The 13,644-nt window shown below is 48.1% G+C and overlaps 1 protein-coding gene and 1 long non-coding RNA gene across 4 annotated transcripts in view; one reads left to right on the top strand and one right to left on the bottom strand.

Moving 5' to 3' along the window:
• LOC127009660 (uncharacterized) overlaps window positions 1–13,644 on the bottom strand; it is a 196,798-nt gene that overhangs the window by 131,882 nt on the left and 51,272 nt on the right. Inside the window, exon 2 of the long non-coding RNA XR_007762130.1 lies at window positions 12,595–12,647. This is a non-coding gene — a long non-coding RNA (uncharacterized LOC127009660). The remainder of the gene's footprint in view (window positions 1–12,594; window positions 12,648–13,644) is intronic.
• The window catches only part of LOC127009643 (uncharacterized), a 48,250-nt gene that overhangs the window by 18,718 nt on the left and 15,888 nt on the right, over window positions 1–13,644 (top strand). For all 3 annotated transcript variants that reach the window (XM_050882906.1, XM_050882899.1, XM_050882914.1), the window contains exon 2: window positions 10,290–12,072. In XM_050882906.1, coding sequence (XP_050738863.1) covers window positions 11,997–12,072 — 76 coding nt within the window. In that variant the 5' untranslated portion in view covers window positions 10,290–11,996. The remainder of the gene's footprint in view (window positions 1–10,289; window positions 12,073–13,644) is intronic.

The raw sequence follows: 13,644 nt of genomic DNA, 5'->3' as shown, positions 1-13,644 counted from the left end.
ACTCATCCTCGGGGGAGTCTATAAAGCCGCGCAACAGCAGCTTCGAGGGACGTGTCGAAAACCTAACTATCGGGAAAGTCGGCAACGGTGTCACCTTAAGCGGGATCGATACGGCTTCTTGCGGCCACAAATGGTCTCGTGGCGTAAAGAATGCCGAGGTGTATCTCCTGCTGCTGAGGGAAGGAGGGAGGGAAAGGGATAACGGAGGGAAGAACGGAAGGAAGGGAGAAAGTATGGTCGTAGGGGGACATAGTGAGGGAAGGAATGGGAGTGAGTGTGGAGAGGGAGGGGAGTGTATGGGAATGAGGGGAGAGAAGAAAAGGGGGTGAGTGTGGAGACGGACGGGAGTGTTTAACAAAGTGTGGAGAGAGAGGGGTGTATGGGTGTGTGGGGAGAGTAAGAAGGGGAGAGGGTGAGGACTGACGGCTGAGAAGGAGGGGAGTACAAGGGGACATGGTGAGGGAAGGAAGGGGAGTGAGGGGGGAGGAGGAGGAGGGGAGTGTATAGAAACGGTAGGAAGGGGGAGAGAGAGGGGAAATAGTGGGGAGAGGGTGGAGAGTGTATGAGGACGTGGGGAAGGAAGGATGGGGAGAGAATGGAACTGGACGCGAAGAAGGGGAGTGTATGAGGAGGTGGGGAGGGTAGGAGGGGAGGGAGTCTGGACGGTGGGAGTTAAGGGCACGTGTGATGGGCCGCCTCCACCCGATACAAGGGAAATCACTCCCCAGGCAAATGTCAGCCGGGCGGAAGGGTTGTCGTCCCCTCGCCCCCTCACGCTGCTTCCGTCCCCTAAGTTCCATAGTTCATTACCATGGTCTGTGTCTGTCTGTTTTTGTATATGTTTGTCTGTCCATCTCTTTGTCTGTCTGTCTTTATTATTTAGTTTATATAAAGTTTTTTTCCTGTCTGTCTGTCTGTCTTGTTTGCCTGTCTCTCTGCCTCTGCCTTTCTGATCATATTATTTAATTTGTCTATGTAATGTCTTTTGTGCTCGTCTCTCTCTCTCTCTCTCTCTCTCTCTCTCTCTCTCTCTCTCTCTCTCTCTCTCTCTCTCTCTCTCTCTCTCTCTCTCTCTCTCTCTCTCTCTCTCTCTCTCCAGCACCCCCATCAGTGGCTGCCAGGGCGGCGTGATGATGAAGGGCCCAGATAGAGCGGCATTGCGGGCGACGCTCTCCCCGCCGCTGCCCGGGACTCGCCGCTAACCACGCGGAAGACACTGATAAGCTGATAATTGATAGCGTCCTCAGGGGGCGCGGAGACCAGCCTCAATGGGCCGCGATTCACACACACGAGGGAGGAAGAAAGGGGGAAAAAAAGACTAATGTGAATGTGGGGTTTTAGAGGAGGGAGGATGACTTAAATCTACACCATTGAAATCAGGCTATGGTGATGAAGTAGCTCGCATACTAATTCTTCTGAAGACAACGACTGCATGGGCTGAAGTAACTAATTCTAAAGTTATGCCGTTACGTATTGGAGATAAGTATAGAAGACAGAGAGGAATGAGAAAAGGGAGGTAAGTAAAGGAATAATGGAGGGAGGGAAAAAAGGAAGTGTGGCTGAAGATGGCGCCCTTATTTCCATCAATTCCCTTAAGGCCACCCAGCGTTCTTCCGACTCCCAAAGCCTTACATTCGGACCCTCGAGGCGCGGCAAGATAGTGCGCTGCGAATCACTTAGGGGACGTGTGTGCGGGGCTCTCTCTGCAGGACGCCGGGCGGGGTGGAGCTCCAAGACGGGGCAGTAATAGAGCGAATAAAAGAGCTAAAAGGACAAGGAAAGGCTGTAAGGAAGCGGTGTATAATGGGTTAAGTTCCTCAAAACTTTTCTTGGCGTGGCGGCGGGACGGAAGCGGGTCAGAAACGCTACAAAAACATAAGGGAACAATTGTGTTGGTGAGTCGCGTGGCAGACGGCGCCGTCCAGAGTGTGCTGCCGCCCCTGCCTCTCCTACCCCCCGTCCCCCCTTCTGCCATCCTCCCAGTGTTCAAGTCCAGGCGTCTGTCTGGGGACGGCCCGGCTTGTCGTCCCCCACCCCCTCCACCCCTCCACGACCACGACACTCCCAGGACCCAGGACACACGGCGGCACACGTGGCCACACACACACACACACACACACATAAAAACAAACACGGCCCCGAAAAGCCAAGTGCACACGTGAAAACGTATATGGCAGGCCGCAGCCCCGCCGGTGTATACACGGTCTCCTTTCCTTTCAGCCCCGGCGGCCGCATCATCACTCAGCTGCAGTTTACTATGAAAAAAGTTTCACTTTACCCCAACGAAAGAAAAGCGAAAACATTCGCTTGAACAAACACAAAGATTTCATGGGACGATATTTTCTTGTTATCTCGACCAGCGCCTTCCACCTTACAGCAGCCGGCCCGGCGCCGCCCCGCGAGTTCAGACCCGCCGTGGGCTCGGGTCTGACCTGCTGAGGGAACGTTCAGTAAGTACTTTAAGGTGTGGCCGGAAAGGCAATGAAACTTTTCACAAAATAAATGTTGTGTAACCTCTCCCCAACGCGGGATTGGGGCGAGACACAATCAATACACGACACGAGGATTGACAAACAGAAGAGACAGTGACGGAAAATCTTTAAAACTCATTCCACTATTTTTGTCCTGACGACACCACCACCACCACCGTCGCCGCCCCCGCCGCCACAACTCCGCTAGACCACCGCCCCCACCACCACAACACCAAAACAATGCTTCTGCCCACGTCACCCTCATCACCACCGTCACCTCCACACCACCACCATCACCTACAAGAGCAGATACCCACATCACCACGACCACTCCACACACGGCGGCAACAACACACACTTAACAGGAAAACACCGCCCCTACCACCACCGCCGCCGCCACTCCCTCCGCCTCGCCGACAAGAGGGAGCAGATCCAATAACAAGACGTTAACCAAATCTATTAACTTTAACGCCAGGACTAAAACTTTGGCGAGAGAGTTGTGGTCCCGTTAGCCAGAGATTTGTTGTGTTGGCTGCCCGCTGGACCCTCCTCTCCCTCCTTCCCCCCTACCGTCTCTCCGTCTCTCCCCATCTTTATACCCTCCCCTCTCCCTTCCCTCCTACGAGTCCGAGCCTTTCCCTTCTCCTTTCCCTTTCCATGGAGGGCGCGCCTTGTTTGGGATTTGGCAGAGTTATATTTGTTTTCCTCAGCGTGACTCCCTTCCCTCCTCCCCGCCTTATCTGTTGTGTTACTTTGTTGGTTTGGTGTCACGACATTTCGGTGCTATACAACCCCTTTTTTTCTTCTTCCTTGTTTGATATACACACACAATATTAGTCCTATGCTCCTATTCTTATTTGTGTTCCACCTCCCCGTTTTACTTTATCCCACTAACAAGCAAGCTACTCACTCCTTCCCCCGTTTTGTTACGTATACTTTGCTGATTTGTTATGCCGTTCTGTTCTGTGTTACATCTCCCTCTCTCTCCCTACCCCTGAAGAGAGCGACATGGCGTTCCTTCCACGTCTCACCCTATCCTCGTGTAACCTTCTCCAACTAACAAACAAGCTACTACTTCCACCGTCTTGTTATACTATGTTGATTTGCTGTTCCGTTTTGCTCTGTGCTCCTTCTCCCTCCTGCCTATCCCTAAAGAGAGCGACACGGCGTCCTTTCCACGTCTCACCCTATCCTCGTTTAACCTTATCCCACTAACAAACAACGTACTGCTTCCACCGTCTTGTTATACTTTGTTGATTTGCTGTTCCGTTTTGGTCTGTGCTCCGTTTCCCTTTTTCTGACAACCCATTAAGAGAGCGACGCGGCGTCCCTTCCCTAGCCTTGAATGTGCTCCATCTCCTCGGTTCTCCTCATCCCACTAACAACGCGTTCCTCCTCCTCCTACTCCTCCTCCTCCTCTAGTCTTGTTATACTTTGTTGGTTTCCTGTTCCGACGTTAATGGGCTGCTCTCCTCTATGTTTCTTCTTTCTCCCTAACAAAATACGAGGCTACTTTCCCAGTCTTGGTTATGATTTATTTATCCTAGTTTCCTCTTCCCCTTTAACTGATATGGTGGTCCTTCTCAAGTCATATTTGTTCTCCGTCTCGCCGCTTCTCTGTCTTTGTTATGCGTATTCACCCAGTTCCCAACCCCCTCCTTCATTCACAGACATGGTACTTCTTCCCTAGGCCTATTTGTGCTTCGTCTCGCGGTTTTCCTTCCTCTCAAAACTAAGGTGCTTCTCACTTCACCTTGGTTTGTGCTCCATCTCCCCTTCTCTCCTTTACCCCATATGCCCCTTTGCCCTACATAACAACATACTACTCGATCCAATACTCATCTTTCAGTCTATTATTTCTATTTTGCTGTGCATCAACTTCTTTAATATCTCAATACATCGTCCTCAACAAACTGGGATACACCTCGCCCTGCTAACAATAAACTATGTGATCCAATACTTCTTCTTCAGTCTATTTTGCAGTGTGTCAAGTAACTGTCGCCTACTTTAACGCCTCAACACGTCGTCTCAACACAGTGGCCCACACCTCGCCCGTCCGTCAAGTGTCGCGCGGAACAAGACACTCCGCCTTTGTTGGTTTGTTCCCAATAGTCGTCAACAACATGAGCTTTCTGTTCCCATTTTCTCCCGTCGGCCCCGCCTCGCCTGCCCCGGCCTCCATAACGGTCGGTCTCTTTTCTCTACTACGCTGATGGAAAGGTTTCTCATTTTCGCGTTTCATTTTATTTCGATGAGAAACACTATCCTGCCAGAAACAAAACGGCCAGGACCATGGACAAGCGACTACAAGGAACAGTGTTGAAAGTTACATAAAAAGAAAGGAAAGCAGAGTTCGTAAAGTGCATGCGAACTTATGACCTGGAAATGAATGAATACCAAGAGTCAGACACAACAAGGAGCCTAGTATTGACCTTCACCTCTAACCAGGAAGAAACATAATTATAAAGAGTCAAAACAGTCATCTTAGGGACTGACAGACTGTGCCGCCTAGCCATGCACACGACCACCGACTGCTGTTGTTGACTCGCGGCCCTGAAACAATGAGGAAAACGAGTGACTTTACTGTTGTTGGGTTTACTTTAGAGAGCAGTAACAATAAAAGAATGTGGAAAATGTGAAGAGGAGGAGGAGGAGGAGGAGGAGGGGGACGAGAACGAGGACGAAGCAGAGGACAAGGATAAGGACAGCGATAATGCATAAAGGGCTCACAATGAAGTTTAGAAAAAGTACACGAAAAAAGAGAAAAATGACGGGACACGAATAGAAAAAGTACGACGTAAAAGCAAAATAAGGGCACTAAAAAAAGGCTGAGCAGGACAATACAAATAAAGTGAAGGACAAACATGAGGAAACGGAAAGACAAGTGAAGAAGGCGGCAACACTTCTGGGCAGCTATTACGCTCTTGCCCGCCCCCCTCTCTGGCCCATTGCTAGCTCAGGCGCAATGGAAATGGGGGTCTTGTAATGCCTCTTGGGCGGTAATGAACAGTGCCCTGCCCTCGTAAACTTTGCCGTCGCCACCACCGTGGATAAGGAGAAGGATTGGTAATGGGACTGGTGGCTAGGGGAAGGATTGGTAATGGAACTGGTGGATAGGGGAAGGGTTGGTAAAAGGATTGGTGGATAGGGGAAGGGTTGGTAATGGGACTGGTGGATAGGGGAAGGGTTGGTAATGGGACTGGTGGATAGGGGAAGGATTGGTAATGGGACTGGTGGATAGGGGAAGGGTTGGTAATGGGACTGTTGGATAGGGGAAGGATTGGTAATGGGACTGGTGGGTAGGGGAAGGTTTGGTAATGGGACTGGTGGAGAGGGGAAGGATTGGTAATGGGACTGGTGGATAGGGGAAGGATTGGTAATGGGACTGGTGGATAGGGGAAGGGTTGGTAATGGGACTGGTGGATAGGGGAAGGATTAGTAATGGGACTGGTGGATAGGGGAAGGGTTGGTAATGGGACTGGTGGATAGGGGAAGGGTTGGTAATGGGACTGGTGGATAGGGGAAGGGTTGGTAATGGGACTGGTGGATAGGGGAAGGGTTGGTAATGGAACTGGTGGATAGGGGAAGGGTTGGTAATGGGACTGGTGGATAGGGGAAGGGTTGGTAATGGGACTGGTGGATAGGGGAAGGATTGGTAATGGGACTGGTGGATAGGGGAAGGGTTGGTAATGGGACTGGTGGATAGGGGAAGGGTTGGTAATGGGACTGGTGGATAGGGGAAAGGTTGGTAATGGGACTGGTGTAGAACACGAACACACGCACGCACACAATAAAAACATTCACACACAAAAACAAACACGCACGCCCACACACGAACAAATAAACAATAGTAACACACACACACACACACACACACACACACACACACTCATGCACCCACACACAATCATGCACATATTCAATCACACAAACAAACAAGCAATCATACACATAAACAAACAACCCTCCTCCCCCCCCTCCCCACACACACACCTACTGAGACGCCTTTTCCATTTCCCTCCCCCTCCCTCACCCCTACTACTGGTCCTACTTTCCCCTCCTCCCCTTCCCCCCCGCCCCTCCTCCCCTCTCCCCCCATGACATTGACCTCACACGCGTTGCATTCCTAAGTAGTGTTGTTGTTACTCTTTTTCTTTACTACTTCTAATTTCCTCTGGACGAAATATATAGTTTACCTGGGCTGTTCTTTTATGGTAGGAAGTTTGTATTCATTTAATTCTTTGTAGTTTCATGGAGCATTTTTCTTTATAATTCTCACAGTACCATTTTTTTCTCCTCTTTTTCTTATCTCTTTCTCTACTAAAAGCAAAATATTCTACCTCCAAAAATAAAAAATAACAACGTAAGGACACACTCTTTTTCCGGCTATTAATATTTCTAAATTAATTCGTCGCCAATACTCTGTTCCCATTTTCTTTTCTTTTTTCCTTAAACTCCTTCCCTCTTTCTTTTTTCTACATTTTCTTATTAAAAGGGAAAGGGAAAGTTTTTTGAGGTTTAAATTGAAGCCAAATTGATAAAGTCTGTGTTGGGTTCGGATGGGGGGTGGGGGGTGGGGGGAGAGAGAGAGAGAGAGAGAGAGAGAGAGAGAGTTGTTTAATTGTTAGGAGAGTTACTGAGATAAATTGACAGACATACAGACGGACATGTATAAATAAAAACATATAGACAGAAAGACAGAGACAGACAGACGACTAGACAGACAGTCACACAGACAGAAAACAGCCACTTAGTTTAGGAATCCGGAAAGGAAGTGTCACAATATAAAAAAGCACTGCTAATTAGAAGATGAAAGGCGGTCCAGAACACCGGGCTAATGAGGGACGATGAAAGGGGAGTAAATGAGAGACACAAGAACCACCACCGCCGCCACCGCCTGATTGATCTGATGCCACGGGAACACTCTTACTAATGAAGAACAGAACCAACCGAGACGAGAAGGAAGAGGAGGAAACATGGAAACACGAAAATACATACAACAGAAAGCCTGTCCGCTCATTACGAGGTTTCTCGCTCTAGTGATTTCATCTGCTCGACAGAACAGATGAAAACACTCCGGTACGTACGTTCTGTTTACTTCTGTCGCAACGAAGTAACGGTCGATTCGATTTCTAAAGGAATTGATGATTTCCCACTTAATACTTTTGCAGGAATGTTGTTCCACAGGCGGATGACTCAATTTGAGAAAAAAATACTGCCAATATATGTAGTACATCGCCGCGCTTGAATAGGTAGACCGTTATTTCTAGTTCAGAGAACTTAGTAATCGACGTCACTAAACTTCTTCAGGTACTTGATGACCTGAATCATACCTTTTTGTAAGCGTCTATTTTCCAGCGTAAAGAGGATGAGTCGCTTCAGACGTTTCTCATACGGCTGAGCACTTAAGAGTGGCTCCAGTAACTCAATGTCCTTCCTGTGATTAGGGAACCAGAACTGCACCACATACTCGGGGTGGTGCCTTACAATCGAGTTATACAAAGTTTCTCGCTATGAACCCGAGCATAGCATTGTTTTTGTTATATGTTTTTTTACAATGTTTTGTATGCTTGAGGTCATTGCTGATAATGACCCCAACATCCAGTTCCTCCTGCACGACCTGTAGAGGCTTCCCATTCAAGCTCTATGTATGGTAATTATTTTTTTACCCATAAAGCATGACTTTACACTTGTCAGCATAGAAGGATATTTGACACTTTTTTCAGACTATTGGATGATTTGGTCAGGGATCTTTTGGATAACTTCGCAATGACAATGACCGCAAAGAATGATGTACCGCGGCGGACTTTTAAGACGTTGAAGGCAGGCAGTTCAAAGACAGAGTAAATTGAATAAGATCGTTGAAGGAGGCAGACAAGGACAAGGGCAAAAGGAAGAGACAGAAGGTGCAAAGAAAAGGACAGCAAAATGTAAGGAGATAAGGGGAGAGGAGGGAATGGGGGGGAAGACAGGCATGGATAAGATGGCAGGTGATGAGGAAAGATGAGAGAAGGATGCAAGATAAAAATAAGAGGAGGATGTGGGATTGTGGGTTGGCAGCGGTCGGTGAGTGCCAAGTAGAGACGGGCGATGGGGTCCTGCGGCTGGCTGGCACTCACTTGGCACCCGTCCTGGCATAAACAAGGAAGCCTCGCCCCACAAATCCTCTAAGTAACGATCCATGTGACCTGAACTTTATTGTGGTGTTCCGCGGCCACGCCCCCCTCCCCACACACTCCACGCCCCCTCCTCTCCAGCTCACGCCCCTCACGCAACCCTCCTCGAACACCCCACACCCCCTCATTCTCACCTATCTGACGGCCCCTCCCTCTCTCCACTCCCCCCATTCTCATCTCGTCCCAAATCCCACGCCTCTCCTCATCACTCACTTCTCACCCCCTTCCTCACTCAAACGCCCACGCTTTCTACTTATTCACACAATCTAAGCTCTCCTTATTCATCCGCCCACGCCATATACACGCCCCCTCCTTACTAATCCCATGCTCTCTTCATTCACTCCTTCACGATCACCTAACTTCCCTTTCATATTTATCCCATATCTCCATAAAGCTAATCCCATTCTCCTCCGTCTTCTGCCCCCCATGCTTAGTTAACTCCCTAACCATCCTCACTCTTCTCCTCTAAGCTACTCCCATGCTACCTCTCACTAACCTAACCATGTCCATTCCCGCGTTCATCCAGTCCCTTCATATAGTTGCCCCACATCTTCCCTCTCTCTCCCTACCATGCTCATTGTGCAGCTATTCTATATATTCACATAAATCCTCCTCCTCATTCTCCTCACTTATCGTAGGTCAGTCTTACTCCTAATCTACTTTCATTCCATCTACTATTCTCATTCTGGTACTCTACTTCCTTTATCACTATCTACACCGACTTCTCTACATGGCACAAGCATCATTGCTCATTGATCTACGCCTTGCACTCCACTCACTCAATAGTTGGTTCTCTTCATCAAATGTTAAGACCAAATTCAAACTGCCCTTTGCAGAACATGCGTCCAAGTATACCCATTCGCATCGTTTTCACGTCACCCAAACTCTATTGATTCCTTTGACTTTCCTAGTATTTAAAACATCAACGCACCTTTTTTCTCACACATACTATTAAACACGAACACACACAAAAAAAAAAAAAAACGTACACGCACATTCACACGCACATCCCTCTTTACACAACTTTCACCACCATCTTTTAACATTTAGTCACACACCCTCTCAACACACACCCCACCCTCTCCCTTGCTTCTCTTCTGCCACACCCTCGACTCTCCTCTGCAACGCCCCTGCCTCGCCTCTGCCGCCCCCGCCTCACCTCTGCCGCACCCTTGCCTTCCTGCTGAGCTCAAGAACTAGAAAATGCTCCCGCTCAATATCTTTCCCGAAACGAACGGTATATATATTTTGTTTGGCTTCTTATCCTCATGACCTCCCTCCTTCAGCGATAGCATTAGCCAGGAAAAAATCAAATATAAGAGAAGAAAAGTTTCGATTGCCAGTAACTTCAATCGACTTTTCATCTCTTGCTTCGTTGATCTTTACTGAGCCTAATTATATTGTGTCTCGCAATTTATTTATGGTAAGGAACGAGTTTTTTTTTTTACAGCTAAAGATTTATTTCTCGACATTTTCTATACTTTTTAAATTCACCGACCAATGTGTTTGTATAATGGGACTATCTATCTATCTATCTATCTATCTATCTATCTATCTCACCTAGTCTGTAGCATATGGCCTGTGTGCTCTGAGGGTCTATGTAACTCTATGTAAACCTCTCAAGCAACCTTTCCCTTTTCAGGTCCTGCTGTCATCGTGGGCCCCGCAGCGTTCCCTTTCTTTTCCCATCCTACATTCCCGAGCCACGCCACACCACGCCACACCACGCCACACCACGTCCACCCACACCACGACACGCCCATAACCAACGTCTCTCCCTGTCAAACCCAGCTCCAGGCAACCCTCAGGCGCCCCCAACAAGACATGAATCCAAGTCGTCTGCCAACGCTCACCTCGTCCGTTCCTTTGCCAGCCAACTCCATCCCCTCCTTCAGGCGTTCTATATTTTACAGGAGAAAGAAGAACCCCACGATAGCTCTGCCTTTAGAAACTCCCGTATAAAAACTGGGAGGGAGCGTTAAAAATGACGTAAAATGTGGATGACTCTTAAATTCGCGTGACTAAGTATATCGCCTCCCCCAAAAACAGAGGACAAGTCAGTGAAAGGCAAAAAAATCACAGGGCTCTCAGGCACAATCGAGTCATATTTTCCAAGCCACATCAAGAGCTCGAGGACAGAAGAGAAGAAAGAGAAAGAGGAGGAGGAGAAGGAGGAGGAGGAGGGAGAAGGTGGAGGAGGAGGGGAACGAGGAGGAAAGAGACACCAACACAAGGCGCGCTGATGAGAGTGGGCGGGAAGAGGAGGACAAGACGAGGCCAGAGGAGATCCAAGTGGCTATGACTCCCTCTGTCCCGCCTCTATAGAAGGGGAGACTAAACCGCCAGCGGGAAGAAGAGGAGGAGGAAAAGGAGAAGGGAGAAGGAGGGAGAAAAGGGAGAGCTGGAGATGCATTCAAACCCGACTCCAAAAGAAAGGGAGAGAATAAGACCAAAAATCTGACTTTAGGTGAACCAGCAGCTATGAGAGGCACCGTACCAGGTCAGCTTTTCTGGTGAAGAGAGCGAGGCCGTGAGGCATGAAGGAGAGGGTGAAGGGGGAGGAAAGGAGGGAGGGAGAAGAAGAAGAGGAGGGGACTGGGAGATGGAGAAGGAGATGGCCCAAAATTGTGGAGGAGTCAGAGCGTGTGTGAAGGAGTTAGTCCAAGCGGGTGGAAGGTGGATGAAGTGTGTGGCTGGGAAGGATTTTGTGTGGAGTGAGGGTGTGCGGGAGTGTGTGTGGTGGGAGTGAATGTGAGGGTGTTGTGTGCACGTACACGTAGGTGAGTGTAATGTGTATGCGAGTAGGAGTATGTGTGTGCGTGTTCGTTCAAATGTGCGCGAAAAGAAAGTTAAGTAAAAAGAATGTATAAGTGTGAAGCAGCTCGGACTAGTGAGGGGAAAAGAAGAAAAACAATGCACAAGGAAACAAGAAAGACACCATAAAACAGTGAAAATAGAAATAAAACGGAGTAAAAACTTAAGCTCGTGAAAAAAGTGCAATACAAGTTAAAAAAGAGACAAAGAAAGGCGACATCCCTAACACTTTACGAATGTTGCCCACACCGATGCAACACAAGGCTCTGGGTGGAAGGAAGAACAGCTGGACGGACGAACAGCCGAAGAACTCAAACTTAATGACTCCAATTTAAAAAAAAAGTGAAACAGTGATGAAAGTTGAAAAATAAAGAAAAAAAACACTATACGTTCCCAATAAAGAATAAAAGTAACGTTAAAAAATAAAAGACTAGGAGCGCTGAGCAAGACCGCCCAACGAACCGCTATTAAGAGGACGAGAAATAACAATAATAGCGAAGAAAAAACGAAAAAGAAGACGTAACAGCAGTGCATTATGAAGCTGAACTACGGCCACTACAGCCACAACCACAACCGCCACCACCACCACCACAACCACCAACACAACCACGGTGAGTATGTAGCCTCTATTAATGCACCTCCCACAGCCTTTACCTCTCAGTCTTTTTTTTCCGTTCTTTTTATCACAACCTTCAGCCTTCCCAGTTTCTTCCTCCACAACATCCATCCTTCCCTGTCTTCTTTACATGCAATTTTGGGGTTTTCCTTTTTTACTCCTTTACCCACACTAAATATATTTCCAAACCCCCGAAGCTTTGTATGCTCAGCTTCAGTCATCCTTTCCTTTCAATAATCCCTTCCCCGCCCACACCGTATTTTCTTGGTCGTCTAGTTAGATAACCCAATGACATCGACACACCCACACCCACGCCCACACGCACACGCACACCCACATCCACCCACCCACTCCCACACACATCGCATGGAAACTGGCAAGCCTAACTAAACTAATATTTCCTTAACAACCATGAATCAGTAGTACATCTCATTATTTTTGTTTATTATCCAACATGAACCCTTTATCACTTTGGACATTTCCGAGATACTTTATGGATAAGAGGATTTTTTCTTACCTTGATAACGCGCTGATAACTCGTTCTTTCTCCTCGCTGCGCCTCGGCCACTCCTGAAAAAAAATATCACTACATGAGCCATAAGAAAGGAAGTGAAAAACGGAATAGATGTGAGGGATTCTAAGTAACTGGGAAAAGATAACTAAATTTATGACGCCCATATACCGCGCCAGCCAACAAACATTTATTACTTATGTGACAACCATAGCTTCCTTCCTTCCGCTTTCCCCTTTTTTCCCCTCGCTCTCTTCCCTCCTTTCGTAGCCCATCTTTTTGCCGCCACACAGCCCTATCTTCTCCCTCCTTGCCCAGTAAACGCCATTCCTCTCTGTACACTCACTTCGTTCTTTTCTCTCATACCTTTTCTTCCCCTTCCCCATTTTCTCTTTTCTTACCTTTTACTAACCGATTTCCTTCCTTACACGCCCATACCTTCTCCCTCCTTGCCCGGTAAACGCCATTCCTCTATACACATTTCCCCCTCCCCTCCCATAATATTACATGATTCGTTCCTTTCTCTCCTGCCTTTCCTTCCCCTTCTCCATTCTCTCTTTTCTCTCCGTTTACTATCCAATCTCTTTCCTCAAACGGTCCTACCTTCTCCCTCCTTGCCTGCCCCATTCCTCCCTATACACTCCTCCCTCTCCCTTACGTTACATGCTCCGTTCTCTCCTTCCTCTCTTTACCCTTCCCATTCCTCTCACTCCTTTCCTTTCCTTAACTAAAAGACTTCTTTCTTCTCACGGCCCTATTTACTACCTCCTTGCCCAGTAAACGCCATTCCTCCCTGTACATTCCTTTCCTTCCCTTACGTTACATGCCCCGTCCCTTCTTCTCCTTCCTTTCTTTAGCCTTCCCATTATTCTCTCTTTCATTCACTAACTGATTTATTTTCTCCCATAGACGCCATTTCTTTCCCTCCCATACACTATCTCCCTTCCTTTCCGTCGCACGCTTCGTCCCTTTCTTCCCTTTCCTTCACTCCCGCCCCACCCCCCCGGCCGAAACAAACCCTCGCTTGGATAACTCTGCGGGAAGCGCCACCCATAT

This window comes from Eriocheir sinensis, chromosome 4 (assembly GCF_024679095.1).
Source record: "Eriocheir sinensis breed Jianghai 21 chromosome 4, ASM2467909v1, whole genome shotgun sequence".
In the NCBI taxonomy this organism is placed as follows: domain Eukaryota; kingdom Metazoa; phylum Arthropoda; class Malacostraca; order Decapoda; family Varunidae; genus Eriocheir; species Eriocheir sinensis.
The sequence above is the reverse complement of the archived record's forward strand: the minus strand, read 5'-3'. Positions and strand labels throughout refer to the sequence as shown.